This window comes from Taeniopygia guttata, chromosome 26 (assembly GCF_048771995.1).
Source record: "Taeniopygia guttata chromosome 26, bTaeGut7.mat, whole genome shotgun sequence".
Lineage (NCBI taxonomy): Eukaryota > Metazoa > Chordata > Aves > Passeriformes > Estrildidae > Taeniopygia > Taeniopygia guttata.
In genome coordinates, this window is record NC_133051.1 from 6,497,950 (window position 1) to 6,514,270 (window position 16,321).

Sequence of the window (16,321 nt, forward strand, 5' to 3'; positions counted from 1 at the left end):
ATGGCTGCTTCTTATCAATGTGCTTTTCTGTCCTCGGATTTTGATGCATTTCAAGATCATCAGACTTAACACACCCATGATAATTTGCTTTATGAGTCACAGGTCGGAATTTACATTTGCCAATAACCCAAAATAATACATAAATTAATTAATTAATAGATAAATAGGGAGCTAAATAGGACTTTGACAGTAGATTTGCCTAATGCTCCAGCCAGGGAAACAGCCCTGCTAGAGGGAAGGGATGTCAGCATCTTGGCACATCCAAACAATTCCCTGATTCTGCTTTACAGGCACTTGATACAGCTCTGGCTTGCCGGGAAGGTGGAAGAGCATCAGCTTTGCAGCAAGCTTCATTTCCACTCGGGGATGGTTATTCACAGTGCCACCCATTGCCCCGGGAGGAGCTCGCTGCTCACAGCTGTCATTTCCCAGGAAAACGCTTCCGACAGCCTCCTGCAGCCCTTCCCAGAGGAACTGGGGTGGAAGAAGGAGAATTGTCACACCCCAGCAGCCACCAGAGCCCTGCCCAGATCGAGGAATTACACCAGGTGGATGAGTGGAAGTTTCCTGAAAACATAATCCTATCCTAAAAAATTCCCCATATATTACCACAAGCAGTGCTAATGAAATATGTGACTAACCACCATTTTAATTTTTTTTCTAGAATAAGCAGAACTGTGTAAAATGTATTTTAGAACCACACACTCAGAGTAGCAGAACAGCAAGAGCCCTGCTCCAGTGTGAAATAATTTATTGCATAAAGAAAAGGATGTTGTGGAATTTCCCAATTTTCCCATCTAAACTCACAAACTTAAGAGCATGTCCTGCAGTGGGACTGGACTGCTGGCCCAAGACACACTCAAGGACTCATTCCCAGGCAACAACTGTTGTAATTTTAAGTAGATTCAATTTGCAAGCACTCCCTGTCTATAAATTGCATCGTTCCATGGTTTTGTCCCTGCAGGAAAACCATCATCCAATGACAGCAATATAAAAACAAACCAAAAATCCTTTTCTACTTGCAAGAAGCCAAGAAGCTCTTCCTGGAAAGTCCTATGATTTAAGAAAAAAAAAAAAAAAAAAAAAAATTCCAAAACCAACATCAGATGTAGCAGGACCAACCAACTCGCCCTGCTGCAGCAGCTCAGGGCTGGAGACTGAAATCCACGCTGGGTTTGGAGTTAATCTGGTTATTTGGCTCCTTCTCAAGAGTCAAAAAGCCAGGAGCTGCTCATGTGCCACAGGATAAGGCAGCTCACCTGGCCTAATTCAGCCCATTTCACACAAATCAATGTAAAGCATTGCTGGAAACCCTTAAAGAATAAGAATTTCCCTAAGAATTAATTAATTAATTAAGAAAACCCTAAGAATTTCTGCAGTACATTTAGCAACACCTTTAGAGAAGCTGTGATTAACTCTAAACTCAAAAACAAAACAGCCGGGTCGGAAGACTTCCAGTTTAACAACACAAATAGTTACTTTGATGGCAAAAAAATTACGATTTTTTTAAATGGTTCAATCCATTTACAGCATCTTCTTGGAAAAACACCAGTTGAGCTTCCTCACATTACATCCATATGGTTTCTGACTTCAAACACATCGAGAGTTTCAATGACCATTATCCAGGGATTTCACAGAAAGAAGTTTTGTCTACTGGAGCATTGCAATTTGGGAAGAAAAGGGGAGAGGGAAAGTAAAAATGGAGACTGGTCTCTACTGATGAAATTACTGCAAGGTCAAGACCCTTCCTCCCATTTTCTTCCACACTTTTATCCCACAGTAAATCCCATAACTGCATTTACTTCCATCTCCTACAAAGCACTGACAGCGTTCCAAGAGCAGGACACCCGTAATGTTGCAGGAATTGTCAGAGAGAAACCATGAAATCTGTGAAAGTCATACCAAAAAATGAACTAAATAAAGTTATGAGTAATGAATATCAACTGTGCATGGCACAGCAAAATCCATTCAAGGGAACATGTGTTTGAACATACTTTCCATCTCAACAAAGGTTCAGATTTTTCACTCTTCATAACGACAGCTGAAAAAAAATTGACCAGGCAGAAAGAGTCTTCCAAGTAAATCCCCAAAATGGCCAAAAAAAATTAGTAAGGATTTTAAAAAAAGAATAAAAGAGGAGTCGAGGCGTTTTAACTGACAGGAAAAGGGAAAGATACTAATTTGTAACCTCACCAGGAAAGGAAATCATTTAGAGCTAAGGAAAAATGTCCTGTCCCTTAGCTGGGAGTCAGGGAAAACTGGCTATTACCAGTAAACTTTTTATAGAATCCTACTGGATTACACTGGCAATTCCTTCTGCTTTTGGAGGGAACTGCAGCACTTAAGAGGATGGAGTGGTTTGGTCAGCTTTGCTCTCCAGCCTTCCAACACCTGATGAAACTGCAAAAAAAAAAAAAAAAGGGGGGGATTTTGGAGCTGGAGAGGAAAGAAGGCAGACTCTGCATTCCTTCACCTCTTTCCATGCTCATTAATAATCCATTAGCAGGGGTTGGACACAAAAACACAAACTATTGCTGGAAGATCAAGGCAGTCTCCCAACGCCCCCTTCCCCCTTTCTGGCACCAAGGCTGCTTGGCCCAATCCAGCTCCAAAACTCAAGGGATTAGCACTATCAGGAACTGCAGAAAACCAGATGATTCCACAGCAATTCCAGAGCCCCGAGTTTGGAGCAAGTCATTGTTGCAAACAAATGGAATCACTTATAGGCACAGAGCCGTGATTAACTGCAAAAACCCCTTAAAAGGTAGTTTTACATTTTGAATGGGAACGTTAATCCAATGCATGCAGAGTTAAAATATCAGAATTCAGGATTGTATCACTCAACCACACCGGGGTGAGTGGCTGAAAAGTCTCTTTACAGGGTGTATTAAAAACTCTGCGAATCCCACCCAAAGATCAGTCACACCAACATGGTGACCCACACAGGTGGTGAACACAAAAGAAAAATCAACTTTTATGTGTAACATCAACACCACTGAAAAATCCCAAAGAGCATCGGTCCCACAGTAAAATAAATGACAGCAATTTCAGCTCATTGATGTAAAAATCTGACGGCTATTCTGTAAAAAAAACCCTGCAACCATTGAGAGAAATGCCCATTTTTGGTTCAAATCCTCACCAAAAGCATCACACTTCCCTTCCAGCCCCCAAATTACAGCTGCTGACCCCATCACAGCTCTTTTTGCCATCTTTCACACCCAGAAGGGCTGGACCAGTTGGGAGAGTTCACCAGGATTGAAAACTGCTGAGCATCCCTCAGGAAGATAGACCATACAAATGAGATTTCCACACAGCATTTAAGGCAAAAAATCACTATCAGATCAGACACACTCTCAGACATTCAACACAGAGAGAGAAAAGGGACTTATCCGAAATTTATCAGCCATTTTGGGGAGGTTTAAGGGAAAGTTTGAGACATTTCAGTAGCCTGAGTGTGATGGTAGCAGGGAGGTTGCCTGAAGTTGTTCTTATCAGGAATCTTCCCTTAGCAAAGGCAAACTCAGCTCAGCAACCACGCAGGCACCTCTGGGCTCTGCTTGCTCCTGCTGTAAATTACCTCATCCATCTGTCATATTTTTAGCACTTTTTGGGCTGGGCTGCAAAATCTGCAGGAGATGCATTTTAACCTTTGGTAGCGACTACTCAAGGACAGAAGTGGTTTATGAGCCTTCGCTGTGTAAAAAAATGTCAGTATTAAATTTCTGCAGCTCAAACCATGGAGCTATTTACTGAAGCTTTATACAAACTAATTAAATATAAGGCTCTCGTGGGACACAAGGAGAAAGAAAAGGAGAATTAAGAGATAAATCACTGGCTTTTCTTTCCTCAGCAAGTGCACACTCCAATTTAATATATTAAACCAAAAAACACCCTGACAGTCCTTGCTTGGGCACAGAGAGGCAGCATCCCAATCTCACATGGAACACACTGCACAGCATAAATTAATTATCTCTGCCTCACCACAACTTGCACAAAGGAATTGGGAGAGACAATCCAGACAAGGGGATGAGCTTGAGATATCAAAGGCTCCATATGGAGTGAGGGAAGCTCAGTTTGCAGCTTCACAGGGCTCCCAGGCTTTGTGAGCACATGGCACGGGGAGGTATCAAAGGAGCGCTTCCCTCCCCTGCCGGCCCCAGGTCATCCTGGCAGGAGAATCCCGACTGCTTGACACGGATCCATGCTGGAGTTTCCTCAAAAAAAGCACTCCAAGGAGTCCCTCTCCATCAGCAGAGAGGACAAGCCATGGAACCAACGGAGGAAGGCTGGAGGTCAGTGCAGGCTGGGGAAAATCAGCGTTCTGTGGGTTAATTCCCTGCTGCAGAAGAGCGGGTTTGGAGCTGAACCTGCAGATGTTGGAGACCGTGGGGCCACTGGGCAATGCAGCACATCCTCTGGTGGTCAGTAGAGGGTCAGAGCGAGAACTCAAGGCTGTGCCCAGCCTGGTTCCAGCATGGACAGGTCACCAGGAAGGAGCTCCTCGTTCCTTCCGCGCCCCCTGATCGCTGCATGGTAACTTTGGTTAAAGAAAGCTTCAGATTCAGGAATTAATTTCATTCAAATGCCTATCTCCCCACACACACAAACCACAGGAAGAGCCAGCTACAAACCAAAAGAGGCAGAGAAATGGCTGTGGGCAGACAACAAATACCTACAGCTCATGGTTACAGGAGAACAGAAAGCGTCACTCATCCACAGCCCATCCCTGGAAGTGTCCAAGGCCAGGCTGGACAGGGCTTGGAGCAGCCTAGGATAGTGGAAGGTGTCCCTGCCCATGAGATGAGCTTTGAGGTCCCTCCCAACCCAAACCATTCCATGATCCTTTGCCTTGCGGCCCCGTTTTCAATAAAAGCCACCGAGCTCATTCAGCAACAGAAAATCAAAAATTTTGCCTCGTGATGATCTATTAATCAAGCCATTCTTTAAATGGTTTCTGATTAACCACTTAAGGCTATTAAATTTTTAAACAAAGCTCCATCATTCCATTAGCAATCATTTAAAGTGCTTAAGGAGGTGTTTGTGGATTAAGGGCTTTAAAAAGGAAGCCTCTAAACACGACTCCCAGCGCAGGGCAAAGCACAAGAAATGCCGTAAGTTTCTAAATGCCAGCACAAAATATCTGCGTTTTCTCATCGGAGGAGCAGATGCCACCTCACAATTCGTGTAGCACGCCAACACGTGATTCATCTCACCCCCACAGCCACTGCTCCACTTCCCAACTCGGGAAAGCATTTCAGAGTTAACATTTCCATGCTGCTCCCACAGCTGAGGGCAGAATTTGATCAGGACACCAAAACCGTGCTGTGAGAACCTCGCTGTGTTTGGTGATGAGGCAGCACCACCACCACACTTGCGGATCTCAGTGGATTCAGCACCATCTCATCTTGCCACTGGGGTGGAGACACCTGCACACGCCTGGAATTAGAGCTGAGAGATTCCCTGAGGAATCACAGCAGTACCCAGCTCAGCACTGAGCTATCTGTGGGATTGTCATGGTTTTGCATGAGAGACATTTAGGGAAGTGATGTAAAGCACAAAATAAGCAAAGGTTTGTGATGTTTTGAAAGGAGCAAAGTCTCCCTCCAAAGCTGGTACCTAAAGGCAGGGAGACAAGGATCCCCCATGTCCAAGCAGCTCCTGAAAGGTCAGTGCTGGGTGGAAAAGGGAAAGGAAAAGCTCTAAAATAAAGCAGGGATGTAGGACAGGGCTGCTACAGGACTGTCCTGTGCATTTCTGAGCTGTCTGGTCCCTCTACACCTCCCTCCAAGGAGGGGCAGGAGATGGAGCAGCACCTCCTTCCCCAGAGCCAAACTGGGAGAGGGACAGGATGAGCATCCCGAGGTGAACACATCCCTGCCCTCACCCTAATTCAGGAAGGAAATCCCTTCTCCCAGCTCCTCCTGATCCCTTCACAAGCTTCCGGCCTCCTTAACCTCCTGCATCTAAGAGAGCAATGCTTTATAAGGCCAAAAAGCAAAAAAAAAAAAACAAACAAAAAAAAAAAAAAACACCAAACAAACAAAAAAATCAGTGTGCCACTACTGCAGTCCACTTTTGGGAGCACATTTCCAGGTTAATCGACAGCCCCAGAGATGAGCTGAGTTCTGGCAGCAACAAGAAGGCTCCTTCCCATTTTCCTGGTCTCTTGTGTGAAAAGGAAGGGAAGGATTTCTAATTCATGCAAAAGCTGAGAGGTGAGAGGATGTGCTTTGCTAATTCTAAAGCCTCCTTTCCATGTTATTCCTAAATATTGTGACTGCGAGCTCGGATCCATCATGCACATTTTGATGGGGTAAATAATGAAAGAGCCTACAAGCCTCTAATTTTACGCTGACTGCAATTCCCAGTTCCAAAGACAGCTTGAAAACAGGAATAGAAACTAAACCAGTAAAAGAGAAACACGCCCTTCTCCATTCCTAACTTTAAGAACCTCAATATTAAAAAAAAAAAAAATCAAAATAAACTCTCAACACAGCTTCCTATTTGCTCAAATAAGCATTTTTCAACATAAGTACCCAAAGTGCTTCTAGGTGGAGGGCACTGGGGTCAGGGTAGGACATGTCTTGTAGGACAACACATTTTAATGATTTGCAACAAACAAGCAGATCCCCCCCTTCCCCAGCAGGAAAAATAACTGAGCACCTAATTGCAAAACAATATCTTAATTGTCAATTTTAATCTAGGTTTCCTACTCAGATTTAAATCTGGCTTCTTTTTTTTTTTTCAAATTGCATTGATTTAACTCAATCAACCCTGCCCGAAGGCCATCTTTCCTGCACGCTCTGAGCATACCAAGCAAGTTTTAACCAATTAGATAAATCACTGAATCTCCAAACTTCCTAGCAGCAACATATCAAGCCATGCACAAGCCCTAATTATTCTTTTAAATACGTCTTATCCTGAAAACTTCACAAAAATAAGCAGCTCGGGGGGGGGGGGGGGGGGGGAAATTTCACCATTTTTATATTTTTTTTTTTAACCTAGGGCACATATTGGCCTGAAACCCAGCCAGCTGAATTCTGCAGGAGACTTGCATGGTCATTGCAAAGCCCAGTGTTTAAATCTGTTTATTATTCCCTGTGATGATGGGAATAACGCTGCTGCACGAGTTTTATTCATTTCTCTGTGTGTACACCCACACCCACACTGCAGCCTCGAGGTGTTACACTCCAGCACGGCAAGGAAAAGCAGGGAATTATGATGGACTCACCCCGAGGAAAATCCTGAATAATGGAAGTTTCTAGCACAAACAGCTTCCCAGGGACCCTGGAGCACAGTCCCCCATCAGCAGCAGTGGAAATATGCTCCTGTGACACTGCACAGATTGTTCAAAGATTCCCATGACAGGCAGAGGATTAAAAAGCAATTCCCTGCCTCTCATATTTCACATGCAAAGCCGTCTCTGGGAAAGGCAGGCAGGAAAAGATGGATCTCCCCGAACTCAAAAATGTGGGTATTCCATTAAAAAAAAAAAATAACCTCGCTGTAGTACCTTAAAAACGGCAACACCAAAGCAGGAACTGCCCCATGGGGACAGACACAGCACTGCAAACCCGACCCAGCTTTGTATTCCCAAAAAAAGCCCTGCAAATTCCAGGCAATCTGCAAATGATTTCCCTCTTCCCCACCCAAACATCCACTGCAAACTCCTACAATCGCCAGGCAGGCTTGCAGTGAAGGGATGGAAATAAAACCATTCCTTACCTTTCACTTGAGTGTCATATTCAGCTATGATCTCCTTATCCTTTTTGAATTTTGCTGGCGACGTCATGTTTTCTTTTCCAAAAAGCTGAATAACCTCGAAAGAGATCCACCAGAACACGAGATATAAAGGCAATTTTCGCTCCTCTCAGCACGATGCCTTGGCTTTCTGCTCGTCCTTCCCTCCCCCCCCCCCCCGCAAAAAGGGAAAAAAATAAAAAAATCAGTCCATGGAGAGAGGGTGTGAGAGGGAGCACAGCAGCAGGAAAATGCAGATGTTGAGATCAGCGGATGGAAGAGGCAGCAGTTTTGTCTCTCTGCACCAAATCCTTGAGCAGCAGCATCAGCCTAGCGAGATCCTGCAGCCCCAAAGGCTCTTCCCGATCCTCAGTAGCACAGCCAGGGAGTGGAAGTCCTTCCGCACATGTTTTGTGTGGGTTTGGTTTGCCCTTTTTTATTTTTTTCCCCTCTTCTTTTTTTTTTTTTTATTTATTTCTTTTAATGGGCTCGGAGATGATGCAAATCAAATCCCAAACGAGAGCAGCAGCAGAGGGGAAGCAGCTTCGGTTTGCTTGCCTGAAAATACAAAAAAATAACAGCAATAATATATAAATATATATATATATATATATTTAGAAAATGACTGCTCGCAGCCCAAATTTGTGACGGGAAGCAAAGCTGCGCTGACACCCTGACATTGCAAATCGTCCTTTGAGCAGCAGCAGCGTGAGGTTCCAAGCGCAGCCCGGCCAGGTGACCGAGGGAAGGGAAGGGAAGGGAACACGCCTACCGCGGGGACCGGGGGTGGCTCGGGCACAGCGGCTCCTCCGGGACATCCCGGCCAGAATCCGGGGAGCGGCTCCCGGGGAACCGGGGGTGATCGGGGAGCGACTCCCGGTGATTTGGGGTGCAGCTCCCGAGGAACCGGGGTGATCTGGGGAGCAGGGGCTCCTTTGGGATGCGGCTCCCATGGGAGCTGGGGTTCATTTGGGGTGCATCCCGGAAGAGAATTTGGGGTTAATTTGGGGTGCAAGTCTCGGGGAAGAATTTGGGATTGATTTGGGGAGCAGCTCCGGGGGAAAGGGGCTCCTTTTGGGATGCAGCTCCCGTGGCAGTTGGGGTTGATTCCGGGTACAGATCCCGGGGGAGAATTTGGGGTTCACTTAAGGTGCAGGTCCCGGGGGGGATTTTGGGGTGCGTTTAGGGTGCAGGTCCCGGGGGAGAATTTGGGGAACAGGGCTCCCTTTGGGATGCGGCTCCCATGAGAGCTGGGGTTCATTTGGGGTGCAGGTCCCGGGGGAGAATTTGGGAATAATTTGGGGTGCAGGTCCTGGAGGAGAACTTGGGGTTGATATGGGGTGTAGATCCTGGGGGAGAATATGGGGTTGATTTGGGGTGCAGGTCCCCGGGCCGGGGCTCCTTTGGGGAGCAGCTCCCGGGGCTGTGGGGGCTCCCCCGGGCCCCGCAGCATCCCCCGCTAACCGCGGGCCCGGCCCCACCGGCGGCAGCCCCGGGCACACCGGGCGCGCCCCCGCCGGGCGGCTCCGCCCGCGGCTTCTCCCTCTTCGGGCTTTTTTTAGGAGGGGGTGATTTAGGGTTTCTTCCAGCGCCCGCTGCGCCGTGCAGGGCGGGACACAACTTTTCCCCCGTCTTTTCTTTCCAATTTGGATTTCTTCCCCGTTTTTTTTGGGAGAGGGCGGGAGGAGGGCGGGCGCGCGGCCGCAGCCCCCCGCGGGAGATGCGGGTACGGGAGGAAGAAATAAATAAACACGGCACCCGCCGGATCCGCATCCCGCCCGGGAAGAACAATGCGGGCGGCGGGGAGAGGAAGCGTGGGGGGGTCCCGAAGGGGGGGCCGGGGCTGGGGGGACGCGGCTCGGGGCGCCGGGGAGGCGGCGGGGCCGGCGGCGGAGGGCTGCCCGCGGCCCGGCGAGGGGTGGCACGGGAGGGCCGGGGCCGGGCGGCCCGGCGGGGCGATTACCTGGGCACTGCGGAGCCGCCTCCCGCAGCCGGGCGTCCTCCGGCCGCTGGCGCCCGCCGCCCGGTCCGCCGCACCGGCCCGCCGCCGCCCGCCCCGCCCAGCGCCTCGGCCAATGGGCGCGGAGCGCTGGGTATGAGCGACGGGCATCGCAACCAATCAGACATGGCCATCCCCAAGATGAGCCCGCCCCCTCTTCCCGCCGCTGGCGCCCGTGGCACCGCCCCTCCGGCCGAGCGTGTGAGTGACAGCAAGAGAGAATAATAGAAACGACGCAGGGCGCTCTTTTCCACCAATAGCTAGACAGGAGGGGTGGTACCACCGGGTTTTCCAATGGGTGGGCGTGGCCTGCGGCGCCCAATGGGCGGGCGCGGTAGGGAATTCAAACTGACAGGTGGGAGCGTGGCCGTTGGTGCTGCAGCGGGACGGGACCGAGACCGGGATCGAGACCGGGACCGAGACAGGGACCGGGACCGAGACTGAGACTGAGACCGGGATCGAGACCGGGACCGAGACAGGGACCGGGACCGAGACAGGGACCGGGACCGAGACTGAGACTGAGACCGGGATCGAGACCGGGACCGAGACAGGGACCGGGACGGAGACTGAGACCGGGACAGGGACCGGGACCGGGACGGAGACTGAGACCGGGACAGGGACCGGGACGGAGACTGAGACCGGGACCGGGACAGGGATCGGGATCGAGACTGAGACAGGGACCAAGACCGGGACAGAGACCGGGACCGGGACCGAGACCGAGACCGGGATAGGGACTGAAACCGGGACCGGGACCGAGACCGGGATCGGGACCGGGACAGAGACTGAGACCGGGACCGAGACCGAGACCGGGACCAAGATCGGGATCGGGACCGGGACTGAGACCGAGACCGGGATCGGGATCGGAACGGGGACCGGGACCGAGACCGGGACCGGGACCAAGACCAGGACCGGAAGAGGGATTGGCATCGGGACTGGGACCGGGATTGGCACCGGAACCGGGACCGGGACCAGGACCGTGTCGCAGCCGCCATGTCGTCCAGCGGCTGCACCTTCGAGGAGCGGAGCGTTCGCGTGCTGTGCTGCCGGTTCTGCCGGCAGGTGCTGAGCTGGCGGGGGATGCAGGCGGTGCTGCTGGCCGACACCGACACCGCCCTCTACTCCACCGACATCCCGCCCGCGGGGTAAGCGCCGGGAAGGGGAAAGGGTGGGTCCCACCGGGGGACACAGCAGCATCCCTCCCAAATCCGCTGTCACCGGGAGAACGGCCCTGCAGAACACGGATCATCCCACCCCTACATCTCCAGCCCCGGGAATCCACGGCAGGAGAGCAAAGAGCGAGGATGTCAAATCCAAAATCCAACTTAATCCATCCGTAGGGATGCCACAGGCTCGGCAGCCGCGGGAAGCTCCTCCCGCTCCTAGCGAAGCGAAGATTAGAATTTGGAATAAAGAGCCACAAACAGCACAAACCTGATCTGTCACTGCTGCCAGGACTCTCCCCCGGTTCGGCTCAGGGCTGCTTTCCCATAGCCAGATTTGAATAGTAAGGAAATCAGGTTGTGAAATGACATGGTAATCAGAAAGTACGGGTTGGAGAGGAGATAAGGAATCAAAGGTTTGGGTTGAAACATCCCAGCCTCTGAGGTATTGTTCTGTTTCTGAGCTGGGGTTTGGCAGCAATGCCCCTGTTCAGGGCTCTGGCTGGCAGTGCCACACTGAGCCCGAGAGCCCCTGAGCGCCGAGACAAGCACTGCTTTTCTGGGCTATTTTAAGAGGATTTTTGATACTCATGCAATGTCATGTGGGCCTCATTACAGTTTCCATATGAGTGGGGCTGAGAGTCAAAAGGAAAGCAGAACCTTGTGGTTTAAACCACCCAGGGCCAATGGCAGCATCACTTTGTTGTGACACTGAGGTTGTGATCACCACATCTCCAAACTTCTGTACACTTCCTTCCGCCAGAACTGTCGATTTCATCGGAAGCTGCTACTTCACTGAGATCTGCAAGTGCAAGCTGAAGAACATCGCCTGTTTGAAGTGGTGAGCTCCCAACTTGTGGCACTGACGTGTCCCAGCCCTGTGTCCCCTCCTCGCTGTCCCCTCGGGCAGAAGGAACAGCTTGCCTTCCCTGCTGCAAATCTCATGCTGCTGGGGAGAAACTCAGCCTGGGCAAAGCTGCCAGGATATTTCTGTGAGTCCCCAGCAGAAATGTGACAACACTGTCAGGAGGCTGAGTCTCCTGAAAGCTTGTGTGCCACCTGCCCGATGAAATGTCTGCCTGAACGCTGAGATTTCTCTGTGAATAAGGCCCCAGCAAGAAGCAGTTACTCATACTCTAATTAATAGGATATCCTCTTGGCAGATCGGGTTGTTGGGAGCAGATGGAACATGCTGTCGCTAAAGTTCTTGGAGTTCTTTTATCCTCCTTATTCATGCCTGATATTTAAGGGTGAAAACAACAACTCTCAAATAGCTCGCAGTTATCTGAGAGAATTCGTTCAGCTCCCAGATCAGATCAAGATTTTTACATTTCCTAGATTTGAACAACTGAGGGGGTTGTGATAGGGACACCATATTTTGATTTTTAGACAGAAGCAGAGAAACAGAAATGTCTCATCAGAGCACATGAAAATGGATAAATTGTTGTTATGGTTTCAGTCTAGGAGAGTTGATAAGGGTCAATAATCTGGCCCAGAGAAGATGTGGCTGCCCCATCCCCATCCCTGAAGTGTCCAGTGCCAGGCTGGAGCACCCTGGGACAATGCAAGGTGTCCCTGCCCATGACAGGGGGTGGAACTGGATGAGATTTAAGTCTTTTCCAAGCCAAACCATTCCATAATTCTCAGTTTCATCACTGCTGCTGCTGGTAGCCTCCTGTGCACGGTGCTCGTGTCAGGTGGATTTTGGGTGTGAGGAACATCTCTGCTGGTTGGAATCTATGGCCTTCCAAAGGAAAACAAATAAAGAAATCCACCAGCATTTGTTGGTATGCAAACTAATCTGAGTTACACAATTTAGGTTACTAAACGCTTCTCTGTGTGCCAAAGATCTAAAACTCAGATATTCTGTAACTCCCAACAGATGTTCCCTAAATATTTAAGATACTTGTTCACCCCGTTCCCTTAACTCTATCAAAACACAAGCATTACATAATGCTCTGGCACTGAGGCTATTTAATTGGAGCTGGAAAAAGCCACCAAGATCCACCTTTTTCCCAGGCTCACTCTTTCCCTTGCCTTTCCAGTGGGAATGTTGTTGGCTACCACGTGATTTGTCCCTGCAAGCCCTGCCTGCTGTCCTGCAACAACGGCCACCTCTGGATGTTCCACAGCCAGGCAGTGGTTGGCATCAACAGGCTGGACCCTTCTGGTGAGGACACCTTGGTTTCCTTCCCTTTCCCTAAAATCCTCATCCCCCATCACAGAATTCACAGAACCACCAGGTTTGGAGAGACCTGAGAGATCATCGAGTCCAGCCCAGCCCCAACACCTCAACCCTGGCACCCAGAGCCACATCCAGGCTTTGTTAAACACACCCAGAGATGGGGACTCCACCACCTCCCCAGGCAGAACATTCAAGAACTTTATGGTCGGATTAAGCCCTTTCCTGACCCAGAGATGGAGCAACTGAGAGGTGTTTTAAAAACTTTTATTCCATTTTCAGTCTCATGTGAAGGGTGAGACAATACAGATGTTATAATTCACACCATCACAATCAGAAGCCAACTATTTCCTAATTAAATATATTGTAAGTGCTTCTTGGCCTATCAGCTCTAGCCACACCATGCTGTAAATGCCTGATTCTCTACAAATTCATTTCACACACTTTATCACTCTTTCTGTGAAAAACCTTTCCCTAACATCCAACCTAAATTTCCCTTGGTGCAGCTGAGGCCCTGCTCTGGTTCTGTCAGCTCCTGGAGAAAGAGCCCAGTCCCAGCTGAGCACAGCCACCTTTCAGGAGCTGTGGGGAGTGACAAGGTCACCCCTGAGTCTCCTTTTCTCCAGGCTGAGCACCCCCAGCTCCCTCCGGGGTTCCTCACAGCGTTTGTGTTCCAAACCCATCAACAGCCTCGCTGCCTCCCCTGGATGAGGAGGAGAAGGAGGAAGAGGAGGATTCCCCATCCTCTCAAACCAGGGAGATGAAGGACACCCCTTCCTCACTCTAACCAGGCATCCCAGTTTAGCCCAAGTGTGTGGAGGAGGAGTTGCTGATCTAGAAAACCACTCGGGGGAGGCAGCTGTTGATGAAAATTTCAGTGTCAATAGCTCTGCACCCCCCTCCCTGTGGACAAGTCAGGGTTTTCTGCAGCAAGGCCACCACCAGTACAGTAACAGGTTTATTTGTAGTTTATTTACTGGGGTATGGGGATTTTTGAAGGAGTTAGAGATGGGACTTTTGAGTTTTTTAGATCCTTTCCTTATTTTTTACATAGACAGAAAAGGTGAGTTTGGTTTACATCTTTACTGCATGCTTCAGAAGGTCACAAGATCCTTAATTACAAGACTTTTAAAAGATTTACTAAATAATAAAACACTGCTAACAAAAATATTTATGTTTAAACTTAATTTTTAAATATTTTTTCTTCTAGACCTGTGATACAGTCTAAGTTTTCTTAGCTAATCATGTTATGACACAAACTTACCGTACTGCATTCTAAACTTCTTGTTTACCTTTGCAACTACTTTTTTTTTTTCTGTATCTTAAACTCTAAAACTTTAAACATTCTTCTTAATGTGTTAACAGAAATAATATTTCTGTTATATTTATATAATTGGTTATATAAATATTTATCCTCTGAATTGGGCTGGAAAAAAATAAACAACAACACTCCCAAGATCACTTTGAAGGAACATAGAAAATAGGTTTATTCACCATGAACGTGACTCCCTGGGTTTTGCAGGGATTATTTTCTCTCGAAATAGACAGTTGTGCAGCTTAAAAATAAGGTCACAATCCATAAATATCTCATTTTTCCCCCTCCTTTGTCTCCTTTCCACCAGGTGTGAATGTATTGCTGTGGGGCAACCTGCCAGATCTGGAGGAAAGCACAGAGGACACGTCCTGCACCTCTGAGGTGGAGTACATCAGATAAAATTTACCTGCAGCATCTTCCGTCCACTTGTGGCCTGGCTGCCTGCTTTGGATTTATTTCATTTCACCTGGTGGCCCATCAGAGCTTAAACAACAGGAATAAAACAGGAAATCTGGAAAAAAAAAATCCAAAAAAAAGGGAATTCTTCTGGCTCTTTCTCTGTAAGCTTCCCTGGACTCCTGAATCTGCCTGAGCAGAGACACACCTTGGAAACGCCAACACAAAGTGCATTTACTGAGCTCCATTTTGCTTTTTATTCCTAACCCTCTACAGCTGATAATCCTTCTTTCCTAAAGCACTTTTCAAAAAGCAAAACCCCTCAGCTGCTTGCAGTTCAAAGGAATTTTTGGGAATAATCAGCCAGGTCTGGCAGAGCTCAGGACTGCCTCAAAGCTCTGCTGCTCTGGCTCTGGGATCTCCTGCTCTTTGCACCCTAGGATGCTCCTAAACGTTCCCTGGGAAGCCTCTTGGAGCCTTTCCAGCTTTATTTTTTAATACTTTCAGGGTTCTGTCTCCACAGAGATCAAGTTCATGCTTTTTCTCCCTGACAAAACCTAAATTCTGCAGTTTTTTAGTAGAACTTTAAGGCTGCACGGGAGTTTTTCTTCAGGGCAGCACTAAAACCCATCCACTTTCATATATATATATATTTTCCCCTCTCCAAAACAAAGCTCAGTCATGAAATTGGATCTTTTTAGAGATAGGGAAAAAAAAAAGTTAAATATTTGGTGTTCATGCCTTATTTTCCATCCTGAGGTGCACAGACAATCTGGTTCCTGTAGGTAATGAATTCAAAGCTCATTTTCTGAGTTAACAAACCATGGTGTTTTATTTTTGAACTAAGTGCTGTCCCCTTCAGCTAATCACCTGCAGGCCAGCAATAAAAAAATTCCAGATAAAATCATATCAGAGAACAGAGGAAACTTTTAAATTTGGATTGATGCTGAATAAATCACTCTGTAACCTCTTGTGATACTTGAAAGGCGTGCAATGAAGACAAATCTGAATTCTCTCAGTATTTTTACTGCTCGTTATGTATTTCTTAATTAATGGTACTACCTCTTTGCACTGTTTAAATGTATGTTGGTGTATATTTGTATGTGTGTGTCTTGTTTTGAATTTCTGTGTTGTGTCTGCCCAGGCAATAAAAGCTTTGGACTCTGGAGTCTTCAGGGCTGTCATAAATATGGATGTGTGATGATATCAGATAATCCAAACAATGAAATAGCATCTTGGATTAAAAGTAGAATAATTAGGGTTTTAGTATTATGAATTTGTTTTAGACAGCCCAAAAATAGAATCACTTTAGGCTCACAAACCTGACAGTTTCTCAGTCTCAGTTAACCCTTCTATTACGCAATATCCCAATTTTTGCCAGGTTTCTGTGATCACTACAGCATCAAGCTGCCAAGGTGACACCTCAATTTTTTTTTCCCCAGCAGAATTCATGAGCTAAAAATAAATCTGATTGTTTTTACATAAGCACCACAATAGTTCAAACATAATTGTGCCTGTTGCCGCTCCAG

The 16,321-nt window shown here is 48.0% G+C and overlaps 2 protein-coding genes across 9 annotated transcripts in view; one reads left to right on the top strand and one right to left on the bottom strand.

Moving 5' to 3' along the window:
• SRGAP2 (SLIT-ROBO Rho GTPase activating protein 2) overlaps nt 1-9,839 on the bottom strand; it is a 106,963-nt gene extending 97,124 nt beyond the window's left edge. For 4 of the 7 annotated variants that reach the window (XM_030291813.4, XM_041721312.2, XM_072918911.1 and 1 more), the window contains exon 1: nt 7,726-7,934. In XM_030291813.4, coding sequence (XP_030147673.4) covers nt 7,726-7,792 — 67 coding nt within the window. In that variant the 5' untranslated portion in view covers nt 7,793-7,934. Of the gene's footprint in view, nt 1-7,231; nt 7,252-7,725; nt 8,299-9,703 lie in introns of those variants that run through there. The other 3 variants (XR_012052050.1, XM_030291812.4, XM_072918910.1) reach the window with 2 other exon arrangements.
• FAM72A (family with sequence similarity 72 member A) lies at nt 8,358-15,960 on the top strand. Of its 2 annotated transcripts, XM_072918912.1 has the most exons (5): nt 8,358-8,475; nt 10,741-10,881; nt 11,663-11,740; nt 12,945-13,069; nt 14,704-14,921. In XM_072918912.1, exons 2-5 carry the CDS (start codon nt 10,817-10,819, stop codon nt 14,793-14,795), a joined length of 360 nt encoding a protein of 119 aa, XP_072775013.1. In that variant the 5' UTR covers nt 8,358-8,475; nt 10,741-10,816; the 3' UTR covers nt 14,796-14,921. The 2 variants fall into 2 exon arrangements, with proteins under 2 accessions (XP_072775013.1, XP_002194854.4); XM_002194818.5 differs by lacking the exon at nt 8,358-8,475 and having other exon boundaries at nt 10,090-10,881; nt 14,704-15,960.
• The last annotated feature ends 361 nt before the right edge of the window (nt 15,961-16,321 follow it).